The sequence below is a fragment of the Sporothrix schenckii genome, assembly GCF_000961545.1.
Source record: "Sporothrix schenckii 1099-18 chromosome Unknown Cont44, whole genome shotgun sequence".
NCBI lineage: Eukaryota > Fungi > Ascomycota > Sordariomycetes > Ophiostomatales > Ophiostomataceae > Sporothrix > Sporothrix schenckii.
In genome coordinates, this window is record NW_015971145.1 from 3,145,399 (window position 1) to 3,166,304 (window position 20,906).

The 20,906-nt window shown below is 55.7% G+C and overlaps 10 protein-coding genes and 2 non-coding genes across 12 annotated transcripts; 5 read left to right on the forward strand and 7 right to left on the reverse strand.

Moving 5' to 3' along the window:
- Positions 1-33: 33 nt before the first annotated feature.
- Positions 34-1,158, forward strand: SPSK_09460 (uncharacterized protein; the record flags this gene model as incomplete). Its single annotated transcript, XM_016736032.1, has 1 exon — positions 34-1,158. The coding sequence occupies one exon, from the start codon at positions 34-36 to the stop codon at positions 1,156-1,158; it is 1,125 nt and encodes a 374-aa protein (XP_016587747.1).
- Positions 1,159-1,572: 414 nt separating this feature from the next.
- Positions 1,573-2,334, reverse strand: SPSK_09750 (uncharacterized protein; the record flags this gene model as incomplete). The annotated part of the gene is made up of 1 exon (XM_016736320.1): positions 1,573-2,334. One exon carries the CDS (start codon positions 2,332-2,334, stop codon positions 1,573-1,575), a length of 762 nt encoding a protein of 253 aa, XP_016587748.1.
- A 509-nt stretch (positions 2,335-2,843) lies between these two features.
- On the reverse strand, positions 2,844-3,564 carry SPSK_09769 (acetyl xylan esterase (Axe1); the record flags this gene model as incomplete). Its single annotated transcript, XM_016736339.1, has 2 exons — positions 2,844-2,934; positions 2,993-3,564. 2 exons carry the CDS (start codon positions 3,562-3,564, stop codon positions 2,844-2,846), a joined length of 663 nt encoding a protein of 220 aa, XP_016587749.1.
- Positions 3,565-5,057: 1,493 nt separating this feature from the next.
- SPSK_11265 lies at positions 5,058-5,129 on the reverse strand. The gene has a single exon. It is a non-coding gene; the product is annotated as a tRNA-Gly (tRNA).
- A 598-nt stretch (positions 5,130-5,727) lies between these two features.
- SPSK_09730 (uncharacterized protein) lies at positions 5,728-6,516 on the forward strand (the record flags this gene model as incomplete). Its single annotated transcript, XM_016736300.1, has 1 exon — positions 5,728-6,516. One exon carries the CDS (start codon positions 5,728-5,730, stop codon positions 6,514-6,516), a length of 789 nt encoding a protein of 262 aa, XP_016587750.1.
- A 634-nt stretch (positions 6,517-7,150) lies between these two features.
- Positions 7,151-8,481, forward strand: SPSK_09287 (aldose 1-epimerase; the record flags this gene model as incomplete). Its single annotated transcript, XM_016735863.1, has 3 exons — positions 7,151-7,379; positions 7,487-8,324; positions 8,391-8,481. 3 exons carry the CDS (start codon positions 7,151-7,153, stop codon positions 8,479-8,481), a joined length of 1,158 nt encoding a protein of 385 aa, XP_016587751.1.
- A 91-nt stretch (positions 8,482-8,572) lies between these two features.
- SPSK_09464 (nitronate monooxygenase) lies at positions 8,573-9,694 on the reverse strand (the record flags this gene model as incomplete). The annotated part of the gene is made up of 1 exon (XM_016736036.1): positions 8,573-9,694. One exon carries the CDS (start codon positions 9,692-9,694, stop codon positions 8,573-8,575), a length of 1,122 nt encoding a protein of 373 aa, XP_016587752.1.
- A 1,081-nt stretch (positions 9,695-10,775) lies between these two features.
- SPSK_09697 (transcriptional regulator) lies at positions 10,776-11,609 on the forward strand (the record flags this gene model as incomplete). Its single annotated transcript, XM_016736269.1, has 1 exon — positions 10,776-11,609. One exon carries the CDS (start codon positions 10,776-10,778, stop codon positions 11,607-11,609), a length of 834 nt encoding a protein of 277 aa, XP_016587753.1.
- A 316-nt stretch (positions 11,610-11,925) lies between these two features.
- Positions 11,926-12,016, forward strand: SPSK_11254. Its single transcript has one exon. It is a non-coding gene; the product is annotated as a tRNA-Tyr (tRNA).
- A 612-nt stretch (positions 12,017-12,628) lies between these two features.
- SPSK_09646 (uncharacterized protein) lies at positions 12,629-13,540 on the reverse strand (the record flags this gene model as incomplete). The annotated part of the gene is made up of 1 exon (XM_016736218.1): positions 12,629-13,540. The coding sequence occupies one exon, from the start codon at positions 13,538-13,540 to the stop codon at positions 12,629-12,631; it is 912 nt and encodes a 303-aa protein (XP_016587754.1).
- A 522-nt stretch (positions 13,541-14,062) lies between these two features.
- SPSK_08349 (uncharacterized protein) lies at positions 14,063-17,937 on the reverse strand (the record flags this gene model as incomplete). Its single annotated transcript, XM_016734949.1, has 4 exons — positions 14,063-17,292; positions 17,345-17,464; positions 17,519-17,748; positions 17,804-17,937. 4 exons carry the CDS (start codon positions 17,935-17,937, stop codon positions 14,063-14,065), a joined length of 3,714 nt encoding a protein of 1,237 aa, XP_016587755.1.
- A 1,298-nt stretch (positions 17,938-19,235) lies between these two features.
- On the reverse strand, positions 19,236-19,556 carry SPSK_10094 (uncharacterized protein; the record flags this gene model as incomplete). The annotated part of the gene is made up of 1 exon (XM_016736650.1): positions 19,236-19,556. The coding sequence occupies one exon, from the start codon at positions 19,554-19,556 to the stop codon at positions 19,236-19,238; it is 321 nt and encodes a 106-aa protein (XP_016587756.1).
- Between the last annotated feature and the right edge of the window lie 1,350 nt (positions 19,557-20,906).

Here is a 20,906-nt window from a genome sequence, read left to right on the forward strand (position 1 = left end):
TCACATTCGCGATCGTATCCCTACATCGTCACCATGTTGAGAAACACTGCTCTCTTGGCCCTGGCGGCGATGGCCGAGGCCGCGCCCCAGTTCGGCGGTGGATTTGGTGGCTTCGGCGGCGGCGGCGGCGGCGGCGGTGGTGGCGGCACCACGATGCTGCGCTTCGGCTGCACGCAGACCGTCATCGACCGCCTCGACCCTCTCGTCAACCCCGGCCAGCTGCCCTCGCCCCATGTGCACCAGGTTGTCGGTGGCAACGCCTTCAACGCCACGATGCCCTCGACGGACATTTCCAAGCTGGCCACGTGCACGTCGTGCCAGTTCTCGGAAGACTTTAGCAACTACTGGACGGCCAACCTGTACTTCAAGGCGCGCAACGGCTCGCTGATCCGCGTCAAGCAGGGCGACGCCGCGCTGCAGTTCAACGACAAGTTCAGCAACCAGATCAACGGCGGCGTGCTGGTGTACTACGTCTCGGCGGCGCCCGGCAAGATCACGGCCTTCAAGCCCGGCTTCCGCATGCTCGTCGGTGACGCCGGCCGCAAGACGCCACTGCCCGCCAGCATGAAGATGCAAAACTGCTTCCGCTGCTACACGGGGCCCAACTTTGGCGGCGACACCGCGGCGCCCTGCGCCGGCGGCGCCATCGACTCGACCGAGTTCCCGCAGAAGAAGTGCTACGGCGTGCGCTCCAACATCCTCTTCCCCACCTGCTGGGACGGCAAGAACCTGGACACGCCCAACCACCAGGACCACGTGGCGTACCCGACGTCCGGCCCCGCGTCGTTCCTCAGCCTCGGCGGCAGCTGCCCGTCCACGCACCCCGTGCGCATCCCCCAGATCATGCTCGAGGTCGTCTGGAAGACGGACGAGTTCAACGACCAGAGCATCTGGCCCGCCGACGGCAAGCCGTTTGTCTTCTCCGACGGCGACAAGATGGGCTACGCGCAGCACGCCGACTACGTCTTTGGCTGGAAGGACGACTCGCTGCAAAAGGCCATGGACACGGGCGGCTGCATGGGCGCGCGCTGCGGCTCGCTCAAGTACCAGACGATTGACCAGGCGAAGGCGTGCACGGTGAAGAACATGGTCAAGGAGAACGTCGACGGCTGGATCTCGGGGCTGCCGGGCGACGACAGCATGAGCATGAAGAACTAAGCGTCCGTCGGGCATAGGGAAAGATGGTTGAAGCGAGTCTTGGGTCGTTGTCTGGTTTGCTTGCCTGGTCTGTTTAGTTGGTCTGACTACGTGATAGGCCCTCTTGTACCTGCTGTTGTTACTGTCGTGCATTTTGCAGAGCTACTAGAAGACGGCGGTGGACCTCCATTTTGTAATTACTGTGAGACGTTGTTGTCTTCTCTCAAGGCACACACGTCTCGCCGTGCTTGTCTACCGTAGTTCAGAGATGTCTGTCTTCAACATTCGTTTTAGTTTCTTTTCTCGTCAATTTAATTATCACAATATGGTCACTTGCATGTTGACATGTGAATTTGGGAGATAGTGGCTTGCGCAAAATCAATTGTTGTCAATCGAGCAAAACAACAAAACAAAAGCGCGACAAAACATTGGCACTCACCGGTTCACTTGGCCCGCGGCCGTGGACAGAGGGACGTTCTTCCTCACGACTTCGGTCAAAGCCGCTACGACTCCCGGCCGCTTGGCCAACTCAAAATATGGCAGCAACAAGTCTGTCATCGTATGGGGGCACTCGCCTGCCAAGTTATCGACGGCCACGCCGACCAGCGGCGCATACACTCGTGAAATGTCTGTCCACAGTTGGCAGAGAAAGGAAGTACTGTGAAGATCCTGGTCGTCCACACCACGGGCCGCCTGCAGACTCGCAATGTATTGAAAAATGGACATGCCGTTGGCAATGGCAGTGTGTGTCAACGGGCAGCCTTGCAACTCTGCCGGCGCTTGCCAGTGGAACAGGGCGTGTCTTTGCGCCCCTGCAAAAATGTTGTCCTCAGTCCACACCGCTCGCAGATACGCCATATCACCGCCCAGCGCCTCGAAGCGGTACCCGACCGCCTGCAGCCGCCGACCTAGCGCCTGCATGTGCTGGTACATCCGGTGGCGCAGGTCGGCGCCGCCCATCTCCGTCAAGGTCACGGCGCCTGTGCCCACCAGATGCACCAGAAACTCGAGCGCCACGCGCTGGTTCTGCTGGTCCACACTGACCACGCCGTATTCACGCTCGCACTGCGTCGTGAGACGCGCCACATCCAGCAGCAGGAGAAGCCGCGCAAAGATGCTGTTCTCTGGCGCGCCGGCCGAGTAGCCGTAGAGTGCGCCGATGCAGCAGTTGTCGGTGATGGCGAGCGAGAAGGACATGATGGTGGGAAAAACTGCCCGTGTTTGTGTCCAGTGTTTGTGTGTGAGAAGAAACGGAAAAGAAAAGTTCACTACGAAAGCAATTTATTTAAATAGACATGATGCTGTTCCTGGTCATTGTTCTTCTCGTTGTTGACATTTGTTCACGTTATGTTTGGATGTTGTTTCATCTGATACGGTGTAGTGGCTTTAGTGGAGAGAGACCGCTGCAACTTTGATTTTCAGTGCATTGTCACTCCGTACTGAACTGCCCTTTTGTTATCAAAACAAAGAATCTGGTCAACCAGACAAAGCGGCCGTTTACGTCCACCCCGCTCTTTTCTACAACTGTCACGGACAAAATAAAGCGAAATATGGACTGAATTTGTATGTACTGGGAAAAACTAACAAAACAGTTGAATTTTGGCACGACGAGAATGTCACATAACCACACCACAAAGCTCACCACAAAGCTCACCACAAAGCTCACCAAACACCAAACAACCTCACTCCCCGTTCTCTTGACCCCTTCATGCCAGCAGCTTCTGGATAAACGCCGCGGCCTTTTGGCCGTAAATGCTGACGTACTGCTGGTGATGATTGGCGTCGTTGCCGTTGCAGCTGGTCGGTTAGCAACAAAGTCTGGACACAATAATTAGCATGGCCGGGTTCAACCTACCAGTACGGATCTTGCGAGTCGCAGTACGACTGGATGATTGACGGGCTGCCCGGCGAGCACTGGAACCCGCTCTGCCGCGCTGCGAAGCCGTGGTTCGTGCACGTGCCCACATTGTACGGCAGGCCGGCCGTGTTGTGCGGGTCGCCCATGAAAATCGCCGCCTTGACGGCCTTGAGCGCCGCGCCCGTCAGCGTCGCGCCGGCGCCGCCGCACAGCGCATTGTCCATGATCTGGCCGCCCTGTGAGTAGCCGATGAGCACAATCTTGGTGTCCGGGCACTGCGTGTTGAGGGACGTCACCGCCTTGACGACGGCCGCCGTGCCCTGCGACGCCGAGCTGTCGTAGCTGGCGCCGCCGCAGCTGCTCTGGCCACCGCAGGCCGGGTAGACAATGGCCTCGGACGTGGCGCCGCTGTTGGCCCGGACGACCATGTCGACGAGGCCCTTGGAGGTGCCGTAGCCGGCGGGCGCTGTGGTCTCGCGGGCGGCGAAGATGTGGACAGGCGGGCAGGCGAGGGGCGAGGCACCGGCCAGGCCGGCAGCCAGGACGGGCAGGGCAGCGGTGAGCTTCATGTTGGTGGTGTGTGGTGGGTGATGCGTGAGAACGGTGATGAGTGAGTTGTGATTGCTGGCTGGTGGTAGAGATGCCTTGGACGATGGATGATGAGTGATTACGAAAAAAAGACGTCAAGGAAAGAGTGACGTGACTGACGCATTTATACGACAAACGATGATTCTTGCAGCAATTGCACTAAGCATGACTTTTCTCAATCTGTCCAGGTCGAATCATGCCGATCGGGGGGCTGCGGTGCCCATTACTCGCCAACCCCTTTGAGATGATCAATATCAAACGATGGAACCAGGGAAGCTTTTCCCGAGCGGTCCGTATTGGAGATAAAAATACGACATAGGACAAAAGGAGATCTTGTGGTTGGCATGAAATTAGGAGCATATATCATTCATGGACGTAAGGAAGGCAGGATGAGCCGTGAGAAGGTCTGTGTTTTGTTTTCTGGAAGTCAGTATAATTTATGGATTTTCTCCGCGGGACGTTGCACTGTATCCATTTTTGGACTTGCGTCCATCTTGGCCAAAAGGAGAAGTATGGAGAATGAACAGACAATATGTGTTACCTACATTGAAAGAATGAAAAGTATGGGGTAGATATTTGGTAGATATTTAGTAGATATTTGGTACTTTTACGAATAAAGCTTTGGTAACGCCTCCAGGCGATATTGAGAGTCATGGGGCCTCAGATCTCCAACCTGACGCAGCCTTGACCTTATCATCTATTCCCATTTCAGCTGCTCAAATATGCAGATATCCTTGCTACCGTCATTACTCTACGCCACGTTCGTCACTTTTACTCCATTGGGCGATCGCCCCCGAGATCTTCTTCTCCCCCGCCGGCTGAACGTCGTACATCTCGGAACTTTATTGCAATCCACACGGATAAAAGGCAAAATGCCGTGGGCCGTTGTGGATTGCTTTGGCTCATGGCTAAGTTGAAAATAGACAAAAAAAAAAAAACGTAAACAAAAGCAAACAACGGAACGTGATGCTCCAGATCGTAGATCGGCCGGGAGTCAGGTTGCGGGGTGCAGAGTACAGGGTGCTATCAAGCCCAAGCCGGATAAAAGGGGTAAATACGGTACGTGAGATTAGATCGGATGTACGACAGATGCTGTAGTTTATCTAAGCGCATCCTCACTGTAATTCCATGTGGTCCGTTCTTTCAAAATGCTATTTTCTTACTATGTCGAGTCATTCGTATTGCTTTTATTCTCGTCATCTGGTCACCAGTGCATATTGAATAAGTTTGGCGTTTTGTATTGAGCGAACAAAAAGAGATTTTAAATAAAAAATTATCGACGAAATTTACACAAAAAGACGAAGACAGGAAATGTCCGAATTAAAGGGCCTCGGTTGTAAATAATCATGGATTGAAGTAAAAGAGTAGAAACCAATTATGAAGACGAGACAATAGTCATCCATTTCTGCAATCTTGTATGGCAAACAGCCGTGTCGTAAAAAAAAAGAATGAAGCGTGCTTATAAGCACAAAAATGCGACCTCCGGGAGTCGAACCCGAACCTTCGGTATGGAAAACCGAAATCCTAGCCGTTAGACCAAGGACGCTAGCGTCTGAATTGTCAATTCGACCAGAAAGCACGCTTATGTAGGACGGTCTGTAGCCCAGCGATGTCACACTACTAACAACCACTAACACCCCAATTGGGAAGTCGCAGTCCAATGACAGCACATCAGCAACGCCGTATGTCGACAAGATGCGTTTCCCGGTTTGCATTTGGTAAATGCCCGATGGTCATTTAGTCCGCATGGGATATTCTCCTACAGAGACATCCCGAAAACGTGTCGAGCTGCGACAGTATCCTTGCCGTGCACCGCAGCCGTGCAATTTACTGAGCTGTCGGCTTTTGTGATGTCCGATTTACCCACTGAATTGACAAAGGCACAAAACAGGATGCCAGAAAAACCAGCCAACAGAGGCAAAATGAGAATCAAATGAGAACAAAATGAGGGGTTGGTGTCACGGACTTTACGTTTATCCACGATCTGTCTTCCTACTGTCGTCTGCCAACAGAGGGTATATCTGGTGCAAGCGATGCCTTTGACGGATGCTCACGTTTGCAAGTGCATCTCTTTGTAGTCTGTAGACCTTCAACAAACAGGATCAACGAATCGTTGCTATTGATCGTCACAAAACACTGCAGAAATGGTCTCCTTTCACCTCCTGGGCCTCACACTGGCCGCCTTGGCCGGCCAGGCTGTAGCCGACTGCTCCCGCGACACGCTGCAGGCCGCCGCCGATGCCTACCTCGCCGCGCAGGAGGCCGGCGCGATTGCCGGCAGCGCCTTTCAGAAGCTGCTGGACCCGGCCGTGACCTACCGCCAGAACAACAAGGCCTCCAGCGCGAGTGCCGGCATCTGGAGCAAGGCCCTGAAGCTCGACCACAACCGCACGACGCTCGACACGACGCAGTGCGCCTCGTACACGGAGCTCGTGTCGACGGCTGGTCCCTACGTCGTCGGCGTGCAGCTGCGGCACGCGTCGGCCACCGACGCGGCGTCGCCCATCAACTCGGTGGATGCCATCGTGGCCACGACGGGCGACTGGGCGTTCAACGCGGCCAAGACGCTCAGCTACATTGCGACGGAGGACTGGGGCACGCTGGCGGCTGCGGACCGCAGCCCGCGGGCGGTGCTGCAGGCCGCGGCCGACGCGTACCTCGACATGTGGAGCAACTCGACGGCCATCAACGCGGTGCCGTGGGGCTCGCCGTGCGCGCGCACCGAGGGGTCGATGCACTTCAGCCCGTCGTGCACGGTGGGCGTGCCAACGTCCGGCTCGGCGTCTGCCAAGATCACGCAGCGGCGGTACGTGATTGACGAGACGGTGGGGTCCGCGGACGTGTTTTGCTCGTTTGCCGGGGCGCTGCCGGACAGCCACGAGTTCCGGCTGATTGGGGGCAAGGTGCGGCTGGTGCATACGATTACGGTGTAGGGGTGCGGAGCGAAGGGTGCGTGGCTGGTAGAGTGTACTCTGCAGAGAAACAATCCGTTGGAATCCGTTGGTGGAATTTAAAATGTCAGATTTAATTTAGCACTTTGCTGTTTTGTGTACCTGAATGTGCCGTGTCCGTCTGTCGACCTGTCGATCGTTGGCTGGTTCCTGACCAAGTGAGGGGAAACAGGCACAAACATTACACGAGATGAAGTAAGGACCGACCTCAGGCTGATTTGTGGTGGCGCAACGTTTACGAGCGCGCTTTTGTACACCGCTCTTGGCCCGATGTGTGTTGCTCGCCAAAGCCCTCGCCTACTGTCGTCGCCAAAGGCAGCCTGAACTGCCTGGACACTTAGGACCCCCAGACGAAGTCCGTAAAATGCCTAATACCGCTGACAGCGCAAAGAGAGGGGAAAGACAGGTCCAGCCGTGCACGGGACATGCAAATGGTCCGGGGATCACGCAAGAGGAGTGGATGGCCTGTGGATGTCCTGTGGAGATGCCCAGAGGTTCCAGAGGCTTCAACTCGGCATGAAGTATTTATTATGGACCCAAGTGGCGCCCGTCTTTGCATGCCAGGACGTTGACCCAAGACCGCTGACCACCAAAAACGTCCGTCCACTTCCCCGACATGCGCTCCACCCTGTTTCTTGCCCTGCCCGGCCTCGCCGGCCTGGCCTTGGCTGTCCGCCGAGACGGCGTGCCCGCCCCGGCTGCCGACGGCCGCTACACCATCACGGCAGACGGCATCAAGGCGCAGTTTATCCCGTACGGCGCGACGCTGACCAACCTGTGGGTCAAGGACCGTCACGGGAACGATACGGATGTGGTGCTGGGGTACGATGATGCAGCGTATTACCGTGGGTGCCCCCGTCGTTATTCCCTGTTCACCCTCATTACTTGTTGACGTCTGCCACTCCCCCGTCGGCTTTGGCCGCGTGTGTCGCTAATGATTGTATGCGTGTAGCCAAGGACCCCGGCCACCCGGTCTACAACTCCATCCCCGGCCGCTACGTCTCCCGCATCGGCAACGCTACCTACACCCTGGACGGCAAAACCTACGCCACCGAGAAAAACGACGGCGCCAACACGCTGCACAGCGGCACCAACAACTGGTCGTACCGCGTGTGGAACGTCACGGCCGTCGGCGCCTCGTCCATTACGTTTGCCATCTACGACAAGGCCGGGTCGGAGCAGGGCCTGCCGGGCGACGTGACGGCCAACGTGACGTACACGCTGACCGCCGGGCGGCTGGGCATTGTCATGTGGGCGTCGGCGGACGCGCGCACGCCGCTGATGCTGACCCACCACACGTACTTCAACCTGGACGCCTACAAGAACACGGCGTCGCCCAAGATCTGGGACCACACGCTGTACCTGCCCTACTCGCAGCGCTACCTCGAGGGCGACGACGGCGCCGTGCCGACGGGCCGCATCCTGACGGCCGCCCCCGGGGCCGTCAACGACTTTGCGTCGGCGGCCAACCTGACGCTGGGACACGCGCAGGCGGACCCCAAGTTTGCGGGCAACTGCGGCGGCGGCGGGCAGTGCGAGGGCTACAACGGCTACTTTTTGGCCGAGAACGTGCCCTCGGGTGACAGCGTGGTGGCACGTCTAGCGGCGCCGTTCGCCGGCATTGCGGCCGAGCTGCGGACCAACCAGCCCGGCGTGACGGTGTACACGTGCAACTGGATGGACGGCACCGCGCCGCTCAAGAGCACCCAGGGCACGGCCAACGTCACCAAGGTCGGGCGCAGCTCGTGCGTCGCCATTGAAGCGCACGACTACCCGAACGCCATCAACCAGTAGGTTACCGCCCGCACATCGCTTGCCTGCTCACAGAGTAAATGATGACCGCTAACGAGACGCAGCCCCGAATGGAACCGCACAAAGTATGAGATTGCCAACCCCGGCACGCCGTACTTTTGGAACAGCTCGTGGACGTTTAGCACGTTCAAGTGAAAGGTTGACAGTCCATCCATGTATCTATCGTTAGCCAGTACAAAATACGTTTGTTTGTGTGCAATGCCCTGTCTCGTTGTCCGTCTTGCCATCAACCCATCAGGGACAGAATCTCCTTGATCTCGTTGCGTGTCTGCTCGACAATGGCTCCTGCATCGTCCACGCTCCGCACCAGCCCGACACTCGCGCTCACGTACGTCGCCGTGCGGCCCTCGGGGCCCCAGGCGGCCGCACCGCCGGCCTGGACCGCCGCGTCGTGGCGCGCTTGTAGCTCGTCAAACGGCACGCCCGCTTCGTGGTCCGCCCAGCTTTGGTTGAGCAGCCCGCGCGGGCTGAACTCGGCCGGCCACCCAAAGGTCCCCCGCAGGTGGTTGTAGAGCTGCGTCCGTCCCGTGTGTGCGGCGCCGTCTGTCGCCCGTAGCACCTCGGCCTGGTACGCCGGGTCGACGCGCGCCTCGGAGGCCGCCAAGAACCGCGTGCCCATGGCGACGGCCGCGGCGCCCAGGCCCAGCGCCGCGACGGCACCGCGCCCGTCGGCAATGCCGCCGGCGCCCACCAGCGGGAGGGGCGTGCTGTTTGTGCTGTTTGTGTTATTTGTGTTGTCGTGGAGCGCGTCGGCCACCTCGGGTAGCAGCGACACCAGCCCAATGCCGTCGCTCGCGCGGCCGTGCCCGCCGGCCTCGGCGCCCTGCAGCACCAGCGCGTCCGCGCCCGACGGGTGCGCCGCGGCCACGGCTTCCTGGAGGGTGCCGACCTGCACCCAGACCTGCGTGCCCGGCGAGGCCGCGCGGAGCGCCGCCGTCCAGGTGTCCAGCTGGGCCTGGCCGTCGCGCGGCGCAAAGAGCCAGACGGCACAGGGGCGGTGGGTGCGGACGGCCGCCGTGGCGCTGTCGAGGTCACCGTTCCAGACCTGGAAGCCGACGCCAATGGGCAGAAGCGACGGCGTCGGTGTTGTTGCCGCGGCCGCCTTCAAAGGCGTCTCCTTGAGCAGCTTCGTGGCCTCTGCCAGATCCGTCGAGGACGCTTCCGGCGTCGTGCCCGGCCCAATAAACCCGAGCCCACCCGCCCGTGACACCGCCACCGCCATGGCTGGCCCCGAAAACACGCGCATGGGTGCGCCAATGAGTAGTGGCGATGTTGTCCAGGGGAACAGCTCGGCCAGCCGCTTGCGGTGCTCGACGGCACGGCGGGTTGCTTGCAGAGGAAGGGACATGGTCAGAAGCTGGCGCTGCGACAAGCGAGTCTGACGAATGAGCGTAAAGGAGGTGAGGGGAGTGGGGAGTGTGCCGTGGTCGAGGATGACGAGAATGGGAGGGATGGAGGGGGTTTCGATGTCAACTGCCGGATGGAGAGATGATGCTAGCCACGGTGATCCCAGCGGTTAGATGGTTTGGCGTCAATGGGCGAGCTCGTGACTGTGACTGCTGTCCACTGATACCGGTACAGATAGCATGCCATCTGTGTCGTACGGGGAGGTTCCGCTCCCTTGGCACACTTGTAGCCGGAACGTGCAGAGGTGGCGGCCGCGGAGAAGGCTACGCCTGTTTGCCGTTTCGGCCACTAAAAGGTGCAGTAGTGACTGCAAATGACGTCGTGTCGCCGCTTCGGCGTCCGCCCAGCGGGGCGTAATGATCCACTAAGACAGCCTACTAAGAAGGTTCAGTAGGCAGGCCCTATCCACTAGAAATCCACTAAAACGTCTACTGCATATTCACTCAGAGCGTCCACAGCGCAGGCCGCTGCCCCACTGAATTAGCATGTAAGACGGGATTTGTCCATCAGCATGTCCTGCACCTCACCTGGGCCCCTGGCCTGTTCCACTCTGTGACACATAGCCGAGTTGTGACTCGTCCGTGACCATTGGATGTCCAACGCCCTTGGAGAGACGAGCACCGAGCAACAACCAAAATAAGCTTGGCCGTCTGTTTGGTATGGACCCGCCTGCTTGGCTTGCTTGGCCTGCTTGGCAGTTTGCAGCCTGGCCCGTCCCCGTCCGGCGTTTACCAATCGTGCATTTCTCCCTTTTGGGCAGTTCGAAGCCGTGGTCACGCTGCCCGTTTGCTGATGTTGTTCCTTTTTATTTGAATGACTACGAAACGAGGCAGTTTCTGAGATCCAGCATATCCCGTACGGGATTTGAAGAGGTCGATGTCTGAATGGAGCAGCCGCAGTTGATACGGAATGTCTGTGTTAAAAGGACCGGTCCTGTCCTGGGCTGTCTGTCTGTCTCAAAGCAACGAGTTGCCTTCACCGTCGTCAACACCCGTCTCTGCATCTGCCAGCACGCATAAACCATGTATCAAAAGACTGAATACGCCGAGACCAGCCTGGTCGCCCTGCGCCAGCTGATCCGCGACAACTCCTTGGGCCAAATCACCACGGCCATCGCCGCCGATGGCTTCCCTCTGATTCAAAGCACCCACATCCCCTGGATCGTCGCCGTCGATGATGAGGCCAGCGAGACCGACAAGGGCCGCCTGCTCGGCCACATGGCCAAGAGCAACCCGCAAGTCAAGGCCATGATCCAGTCCGTCGAGGGCCAGCCGACCGACGTGCCGGGCGTCTCGGTCCTGAAAGACGAGGTGCTGGTCGTCTTCACATCCAATGTCCAGCATTACGTGACGCCCAAGTTCTACACCGAGTCCAAGCCCACCACCGCCAAGGTCGTCCCCACCTGGAACTACGCCACCGTCCACGTCCGCGGCAAGGCCACCATCTACGTCGGCGGCGGGCCCCCCGCGGCGGCGTCCACCAATGCGGCCGCCAACGCCTACCTTGAAAAGCAGCTCGACCTCTTGTCCGAGCACGGCGAGCGGGCCCTCATGGACTACACCGGCGAGGGCGGCCGCCCGGAGCCGTGGAAGGTCGCCGACGCGCCTACCAACTACCTCGACATCATGCGCAAGAGCATCATTGGCATCGAAATCGAAATCACCGAGCTCGTGGGCAAGGTCAAGATGAGCCAGGAGATGCGCGCCGGCGACCGCGCCGGCGTCATCAAGGGCTTTGGCCAGCTGGGCACCGACATTGGCAACGCCATGTCGGCACTGGTCGATGAGAAGGACAAGGCCATGACGGCTGCCAAAGCGGCCAAGGCCGCAGGCGGTGCTGCGGCAGGTGAGGCTTGAGGGCGAAGGCCATGCACAGCAAAAAACGAATGTCTCCCATCAATTCAAGATTTTCTTGGCATGATACAAAAACACAGAATATTCCTTCCCCTGCTGTGTCTCCCTATTTGCAAAGATTTTATTGTGTACAATAGCAATGCCATAGGAACAATGCTGAACGTGATGCAACATATTGTCGCTTGGTAAAGATTGACTTTTGGGATTGTCGAATAACAGTTCGGGGTTAACAACACAGTCGTGGTAATGCAGCCCCACTTTTGTTGGTTGTGTCTTCCCCATATAAGTCTGAAACAAACTACCGGCTTCCAGGGAACAACTCCGGGTGGTCTAGTTGGTTTATGGCATCGGACTGTAATTGTTACTCAATCTAAATCCGAGAGTCGGGCGTTCGATTCGCCCCCTGGAGATATTTTTGGCTTCCTATGGGTTTTTTTTAACATCTCATTCCAGACTGGAACTTGAAGAAACAAAGCCTCCGTCTTGTTTTTTTTTTATTGCTAGAACTCGGTTACGGATATTGTTCGCTGAAAAAATACAGCTCGAATTTGTGCCGTAACAACAAACCTGCCATTTATTTGGCGGGCCATCGCACGGTACTTTGCTGGTGGAAAACACTGCTAAAACTGCCGAATAATAGGGAACAAATCGGTATTGCCTTCTATCAACACAACAAGACGAAATTGAAGCTTAACCGGCATGGTCACGACGGTTAAATCATGTAGTCAGCGCCTTCCATAGTGACAGCCATCATGTTGCCAGGGCCATCGTCACACTCCGTCTGCTTTCTCCTGCCCGTTATTTTGCACGGTTGCATCCTACAGTCAAGCAGCAAACGAAACGACATTTAAGCGGCCAACAGGTGATGCGGATTCCAAATTTGGTAATCCCTCACACACACACTCTCTCTCACTTCACCCACCTCCTTAACTGAGTCAACAGCCGAAAGAAAGTGGAAAGTGACTACAATGGATGGAGTACAAGGCAAGTCTGATGCGTCGGCCATCCTCCTACGCGGCCCTTTATGGGTACTGAAACTTGGAAACGGCAATGTAGTCAACCAGCTCGTCCGGATACGCTTCGACAAAAATGTCCTTGGCATGTGCTCTCCAGTCCCTTTCCATGGCCGTTGAGCGCTGAAAGAATTTGACATATTCCCAGTATTCGGGGTACCATCCAGCCTCCTCCCAGTCAATGAGCGCGACGACACGGCCGTCACGGACCATAATATTGCGCGGTGCCAGGTCGCCGTGGGTTAGGACGATGCGGTGGCGTGGCTGGCTTTGCAACCGGCGCACGAAAGCCTCACGCACCGCATCGGGCGTCGTTGGGGTGATGCTCGAGACCAGATAGGCATTGAACGCTTCCTCGTCCGCGCACACGGGCGACATGTATGTGTTGTACAGCCGGCCGTCGCGGATCTCCTTGCCGTCGCAGGCGCCGATGAAGCTTGGGTCGGGGGGCGGAATGGCGCGCATCGCGGTCAGGATCGCCCCGACCTGTCGACAGTAGGATGTCTTGTCGTCTTCCGAAAGCGAGGGCCAAGCCGCTTCCAGGGTCTGCCCTTCAATGTAGCTCATCGAGATGCGAAACCGGCCCTCGGGCGTGACCTCGGTCCCAAACACGTCGGGCACGGGAACGCCCCCCGCGGCCGCCACTTTCAAAGCATCGGCCTCGCCCAACCGCACGGCGCGTCCGGCCTTTTTGACAATGTTGCCCGGGTGCAGCGAGATCATACGGCCCAGCAAGTTGTACAAGACCGTGCCGTCGTCTTCCAACTCGTTGTCGCGTGCAAGTTCCGACGGCGTCGGCGAGACTGGCAGGCCGCGCTCAATCTTTTTATTGCGAAGCCGGGCCTTGAAGCTGTCTAAAGTGGCGGACGTTTTGTCTGCGGCGTTTACCATATCGGCGCGGGTAAGAATACAGCACGACATGATATAAGGGAAAGATAAAAAAAGAAAGAAAAAGTGCAGATATGCCACGCACGTAGAGCAAGGGTGTATACCAAACAGGTGATGGCGCAATTGCTAATTGTGAATTGGATGCGGGGCTGAACAAGGCTGCCTTTTAGCGATTAAACGGGTTGAGCAGCACCTGTAGCTATCCTAAGCTAATTTTCTTTTTAAAGCACGCTGTTATTAACCATATTTAGTAGCACCACGCGTTCTACCATATATTAAACGTAAGGCTGCAAAACAGAGAGCGACAGTCAACCACGGCCATCCCCAGTTTTCAGTGGGAGTGCGTCAAGTTTTTTCAGCACACGACGGCCATCCATTGAAAGAGACTGTATGGCGCATGCCAAGGACACTTTTGTGGAAACGTTTCCGGATAAGCTGGTTGATTACATCGCCTTGTCCAGGTCTCGTAACGAGGGTGACTGGTGATGATTTCTCCACCGTTGAGATTCTATTTGACACATTCATACGTGCCCTCCGTGTTTCGCAGAGTTTCTATCAGGTAGGCCGTTTCCATTCTCGCAGCATCCTGGCTATAACAACATGCCCGTTGGAGGACGCCAGCTCGGCTGCACTCCTACACTGTGCCTCCATGTCGTCCACATCGCCGCAGTTCTGAAGCAGCAGATGCATAATGTCGAGCCTCCCACACGCTGAGACAGCTTCAAGCGCCGTCAGGCCGCATCGCTTTGCTCTTGGGGCATTGATATCCGCTCCGCTCTTGAGTAACATGGATACAATTCGAAAATGTCCCCGAATGACCGCCGCTTGCAACGCGGTTGCTCCACTGAATTTCGCTGGTGGTGCGTTGACGTCTGCGCCGTGTGCGAGAAGCAACTGCACCATGCGGACGCTGCCAAATTTGGCAGCCTCCTGTAGCGCAGTCCCACCGTACTCTAACCAGAGAGGGGCATTGATGTCAGCGCCCTTGTTGAGAAGAGCCACCGCAATGTCAAAATTTCCCCGTTGCACCGCCCAGTGAAGTGCTGTCTGTCTCCAGGGACGGGCATTGGCATCTGCTCCGGCTTGCAGGAGGGATTCAACCGCCTGCAGACACCCCTTTCTCGCAGCGTGGTAGAGAGAAAAGCCGTCGTCCGCTTCCACGCGAGCGCCAAAATCAACGAGGAGGCGGACCATATTTTCGTCGACCGGAGACCTGCACATCGCGGTCAGCAGTATCGATTCATTAATGCAGTCTGGGCGTGGATTGGGGCTCGCTCCCTTCAAGAGCAACATCTTCACTACGTCAAGATTGTTTCTTTCGACAGCCATGCGGAGAGGTATGATGCCACGCTCGCCGTCAATGTCCGCGCCCGCTTCCAGCAGGTTGCCAACTATGTCAATGCTCCCGTTTGCTACCGCTATTTCAAGGGGACTTGATAGATAGCCATCGAGGTCTGCACAGCGCTCGTTCGCATCGGCGCCAGCATCGATCAGTTGACGCGCCATGTCGACTGCGTTGTTGTGGAGGGAGATCCCCAAAGGTGTTGACGAAGATAGATTTTTGTTTGGATTGGCCCCTTGGCGTAGTAGCATCTGAGCGAAGTCGTACCATTTGTTCTTGACTGCCGCCTGCAGAGGTGTGCTGCCATATCCCCCGTTTAGCAGACCGGTGGGGTCTGCGCCTTTCTCAAGGAGCCTCTCGGCAACAGCCTTGTGATGTTTCTCGATTGCAAAAAGCAATGCGGTGCGCCCGTTGACTGGACATGCTGGCTCATTGATATCGACACCGAGTTGCAGCAAATAGTCGACAATGCGGATGTCTCCTTTCCTTGCTGCACTTTGCAAACACGTTCGGCCCCACACATGCGCAGCAACTGCATGCACATCTGCGCCGGCGCCGACTAGCAATTTGACCGTTTCGAGATGCCCCGACCGCGCAGCGGCCTGGACGGCAGTGCATCCACCACGGCGATACGCCGGAGCATTCACGTTAGCGCCCATGCTAAGCAATAGCTTGATGGTTTGCTCGTCCCCAGACCCCGCTGCTGCCTGGAGAGCCGTCCGGCCCCCCGGTACGGTCGCCGGACTATTCAAATCCGCCCCCTTTCGCAGCAGCAGCTGAACCAGCTTGAAGCAACCCAGCCTTGATGCTGCAATTTGCAGCGCTGTGCCTCGACCTCCGATTGCATTAACATCGGCGCCGCGACTGAGGAGCAAGCGAACGAGAAAAATATTGTTGTTCAAAGCAGCTGCTTGGAGCGGTGTAAGTAAATACCGACCTTTTGATCCGAGAAATTCCAAGTCCGACAGCATGCCACCGCGTCCGCCGTTGGGACTGAACGTGTACGACTCACAGACTGATTCAACGTCTGATTTGTCGTCGGTTGCAGAGTCTGGTTCAGAGTCTGGTTCAGAGTCTGGTTCACAGTCTGGTTCACAGTATGGTTCACAGTCTGGTTCACAGTCGGATGCAAAGTCGGATGCAAAGTCTGATCCACAGTCATCATGCTTGCCTTTGAAGCAAAACGATGTGAAGTTGGAGTACTTGGCCGCGGGAAAGTAGTTGACGCCAGCACCTGCGTCCAAAAGAACTTGCACGATTTCTGTGTGGTCTTTTATTGTTGCAATTTGAAGTGGTGTCAGGAAAAACAGAGGCGATCTCGACACTTCAGCTCCGTCTTCGCAGTTTTCCCCAAGCGGACTGTCGATGTCGGCTCCTGCTTCCAGCAACGCTTCAACGATTTCCACCTTGCCGCATCGGGCAGCAATTTGCAGATCCGTAGTACCCCAGCGTGATGTTGTATTAGTAACGCGCGTGCCGGCCCGTAGCAACGTACAAACAAGGTCCGTATCGCCCAGTCGCAAAGCGTTTTGTAGAACCGTTCCTTCGTACGTTGAAGCTTCAGGACTCATGGCCGCACCTCGAGATATCAACAATTTGACCAAGGCAATTTTGGGATGGTACGCGGCAAATGCGATCTCAAGTGCCGTCTGTCGACAAGGACTGCCTACCAAGGCATTTGGGTCTGCTCCCGCGTCAAGCAAGAGCTGAACAACCTCCATGTTTCCGTGCACGATAGCCTCTTGAAGAGCAGGGCGCCTCGAAGAAGTCCCAACAATTGTATTGGGGTCGACTCCTTTTGCGAGCAGAGCGCAGACCGCGCCAGGGTGGCCCAACCTCGCGGCGCTGACAAAAATGTTGGCTGCAAAAACCTCGGTCGTCGGCAATTTTGCGTCCATCACGCGCTCCAGAACCCATAACTTGTTGTTTTTGATGACCCATTTGAGCAGCATGTCTGTACTATTATTGGAGAGCAGGTTGTTCGAAGAGAGGTATACCGCATATCGGAACAGTTGGAATGACGGATCAGAGGCAGAATTGCTGTACAATTGCACCATATGCCGAGTTTGAATGGCAAGGCTCTCCAATTCCAGCGCAGCCTCTGACAAGTACTCTGGACTTTTAGGGTTGACCAATGCTTTCAGACACTTCCCAATAAGTTTGTGGGCCTCCCGGTTGGTTTGCTCCTCTGTAGGTATGCGTGGAGGCTGCGGCGTATTGAGTATCGTATCCCAGTCGAAGACGAAGTCGTCGCCAACCAAATCTGGAAACGAATCCTGAACACCATCATTCATAGTCGAAGGCAGTGTCAGTTGCGGGCTGGACGGGCCTAGCATGCCGAGAGCAGCATCGAAGCTCAGCGGACTAGGTGTCCTAAACCAATGTTGAGCAGGACTTCTCATCTCAATAAGAGCAGTTCCGGGTGTCGCACGTTCAACTGCTGCTGGTTAGCCAGGGAGACGAGAACAAAGACACCATGACCAGGTACAACGTACTGTTTGCCTCCGAGTGCTCTTGGGATTGAATCCAAGGTATGTTCATGTCCTCCACATCACCAACAGCATCTGCTGGGGGTGTACGGACGACAATTCCGCTAGGAACGCCAGTTTCCGCAGCTGCCGAGGATGTTAGCACCTGAGCTGAAGACCATCATTCCAGTCAAGAAGTACGGCGATGAAACTTGCCTGATGCTTCCGAGGTTGCGGACTTGATAGCTGAGTACCTAGCCACCTCCTTTTTCAACTTCTTCGGTGGAACAAGTTTGCCATTGATGAGAATCTCAGTCTCTTTTCCTTCCAGCTTGCGCTTCTCGATCTGGTTCGCCGCAAAGGTCCACGTTTCGTTTGTCGAATTTTTCTTCATGTGCCATTGATCCAGCTTCCGGAGGTATTGTGCCTTGCTGGGAGATAGGTTAGAAGCTAGCCATTGTCCATGGTGTGGGTGCCGGAACATACGTAGCGTGAAAGTTATGGTCTTTCTTCATAGCCCTGATCACATCGCCGAGCACCATGTTTTGTTCAATGTAAAGAGAAGCAATAATGTCTTTGTGGGCTTCCCACTGGCGTGAGGGGATGCGTGTGGTTTCCATGATTGTGAATGCATCCGCAGAGGTTGCTTGGGAAATGGGATGAAGATGTCAAGACGTAAGAAAGGCGGTAGAGTGGGATGAGGCCGTTATTTATCTTGTTGCTGGTCGTCCAGAATTCGCAAGGGCAGGGGCTGCAAGATCACTCTCATTGGCCATTGCACAATGTGCAGTTTTGCTCTGTCCAGAATTCGCGTTGCTTCAAGATCACTCTTATTGGCCATTTTTGGTGGTCTGTTCATAATGTGCAGTTTTGCGTTCTCCAGAATCTGTGACTGCCACTGCATGTTGTCGGCCATGTCTCTGCCAATCAGTCCGCGCTGCTGATTGGCTGTGTCCAGAAATCGTGTTTTTGGATCTCCCACGTTGCCTTTCAAGCAATTTGGAACGAGGTGAAGCTGGCCAGAATCTGCGACTTGGTTTTTATATATTTTGGGGTATGATACGCCCCGGGTCTCACCGCAGGAAATTCAAATGCATTTTCTTTGGTCATACATGCCTTATACACCTGTTAAGCCGTTTTCCTTCAGAAAGTTCAGCACCTGCTGAGCATCACTTGATGTCGTTGTCCGACGAGGCGCTGATCTCCATCGTTGGGGTATTGGTCAATTTGCCCCCCACGGCTCTGGTTCTCTGGAAAATATTCAAGAAGACCAAGGCCAACAGAACTACGGTCTCCGGTGAGTAGAACAAGAAATTCTCCAGGACGAGCAAGCTTTCCAACTAACATCGTGATAGCAGACAATGCCGAAACAACACGCCACCAGTTAGGTCAGACAATCCACCATACAAACCTGGCGGCGGGTGATATGATCTTTTTCTATCAATTTCCCTAGCATATTCGTGCGGGGAGTGGATATGATGGGTTGATGGCGGAGAGAAGCTGTGAGCTCTGAGTGAACGGTATCGCAGTCGTTCCCGGCCATCGTATTGTTTCCGCTTTGACAGACGAGCTCATCTGCTCTCCTTGTACCCTTTCGGATGGTGTCTTGTACGTCGTCGTCGGCAAAATGGCTGCTGACGGTTCGGAGAGGTGGTCCACGAAAACATGTTTCATGTGATAGATTTGACAGTTTCGTTGTATTTCGCTTGGTAAATTGACTTCTCGAAGGCGGTCTTTTGAAATGGATCGAGTCTGCGAACGCCACTTTGTGTCACTGTTCATTTTGTACGTCGTGTAGAAGGAAGTCAAGAACTGGCTTGACTGGCAACATGACTAGTTTCCTTTCCAAAAGAGGTTCAACAGTAGGGGTTGAAGGATTGTAGCCACCCTCGCTGTGAACTGGTGCCAGATCCAAGAATCACTCCCTCCGTCTCCATATACGAACGGCGACGTTTTGAAGATCGTGCTCCGAAATCATGACATCATGTTCATCGGCTGAGGGCACAGGCGGACGATCCATAAGGTCTTGGAATCGAAGAACCAAGAGAGCGCCCACGACACGAAAGCCAGTCTCGGCGTATTGATGGGGCGGGGAAGATGTGAATGGCAAACGTCCCGCCCAGGTGATGGACACTTGTTGCTTGATCTCGGGTTGGCGTCTCGTAAAGCTAAGGCCCGCGTGTTTGTGGCGCCACTGCGTCTTGGGCCCGATACTGAAGTAGAAAGACTTGCCACCCATTGTTCGATGTGAATGTTCAGGTCCTGTTGGTGTAGTTTCACGAGGAGGACAACCTTCATATGAAAGTCACTGGCACAAAACCACCACTGGCATTTGGCTCCCACCTCAACGACTAGTGTTGGCCAAGTTATTCCATCGTGCAAAGTGGCCCTTGGCCAGGGCCCCCTGGAAGTGTCCCCTTCTCCAGATGAGCCATCTCTTTCTCCAAATGTTGTGCTGCATGCGGATTCCAACTGGCTACCGACGCCCATGTCCCGAAGAGCAATGGATGTTTTGTCGTACAAAGCTCCGTGGCCCAGTTCATGCTGACCAGTATGAATGGTGACGACGAGACGGGGCAACACAGGTTGAAATAGAATCGAAATCGGCGGCCGCGACGGTCGCGCTCGCGTCTGCCAACTTCCGCCATCAATTTACAGCTGACAAGGCAGTCTAGTCCGAATCGGGGCGCATTTCGAAATGCGCCCCGATTCGGACTAATCCTAAGATAATACCATCTCAGCCTCCGCATTGCACCTACTTGCTTCCTCTCACTTTTGTATCACTTGCTCCGACAACTTTTCTCGGCATGATTTCCAAAGAAACGGTCCCTCGACGCAAATACCCATCCACGGGAATGCTCTCGCTTCAATGACACGAAGCTTGTCGACCGTGACGTCTCTCACGACTACGCAGTCCGTGCTGCTGGGGACTGCGTCGAGGTACTGGAACAGTCGTTTTGTGCTCACGTATCGGATGTCGGGCGGCGTCGATGCATTATCGAAGGTGGGCATGTCTGCTTGCTGCATTTATCCATGGGCAGGTCCTTTCGTGTCGAGTGACGTGCCACGCGCGATGGGATGGATGGATGCATATTGATTTTGTGCTTCCTGCCATTCTGTGACATGGCATGCAGTCGTGTTGAGGTTGTGTTGAGGTTGTGCTGAGATCGTGTTGAGGCTTGTTAGCTGGGGAGTTTCTGAATAATCCACATAGCGGGTGTTAGTGCATGTTTTGTTTCGAGGCCAGAATCCACAATATTGCAAAATGACTAACCTATAAATAAAGCTGGGACTCTGCATCGATGCTGGCCGAACGAAGTGGAGATGCAGCCAGTGTCAAATGTCACAAAGCTTGTTGAACAAAAAAGGTTTCTATCAAGCTCCAAAAGCAGTCGAAACAAAAGCCGACCTTTTGTCACGTGTCGATTATGTAAACTCAGCTCGAGGAATCCCAGTTGGCACTGGCCGTGCTCTGCGGTGAGTTCTCAGTACACTTATCGGTTACACTGTTGTGTAGCCTCAACGCAACAACAGAGTAACCGCCTCGAGTCCAGCTCCGATGAAGGCCCAAAACCAGAGACGGAAAGAA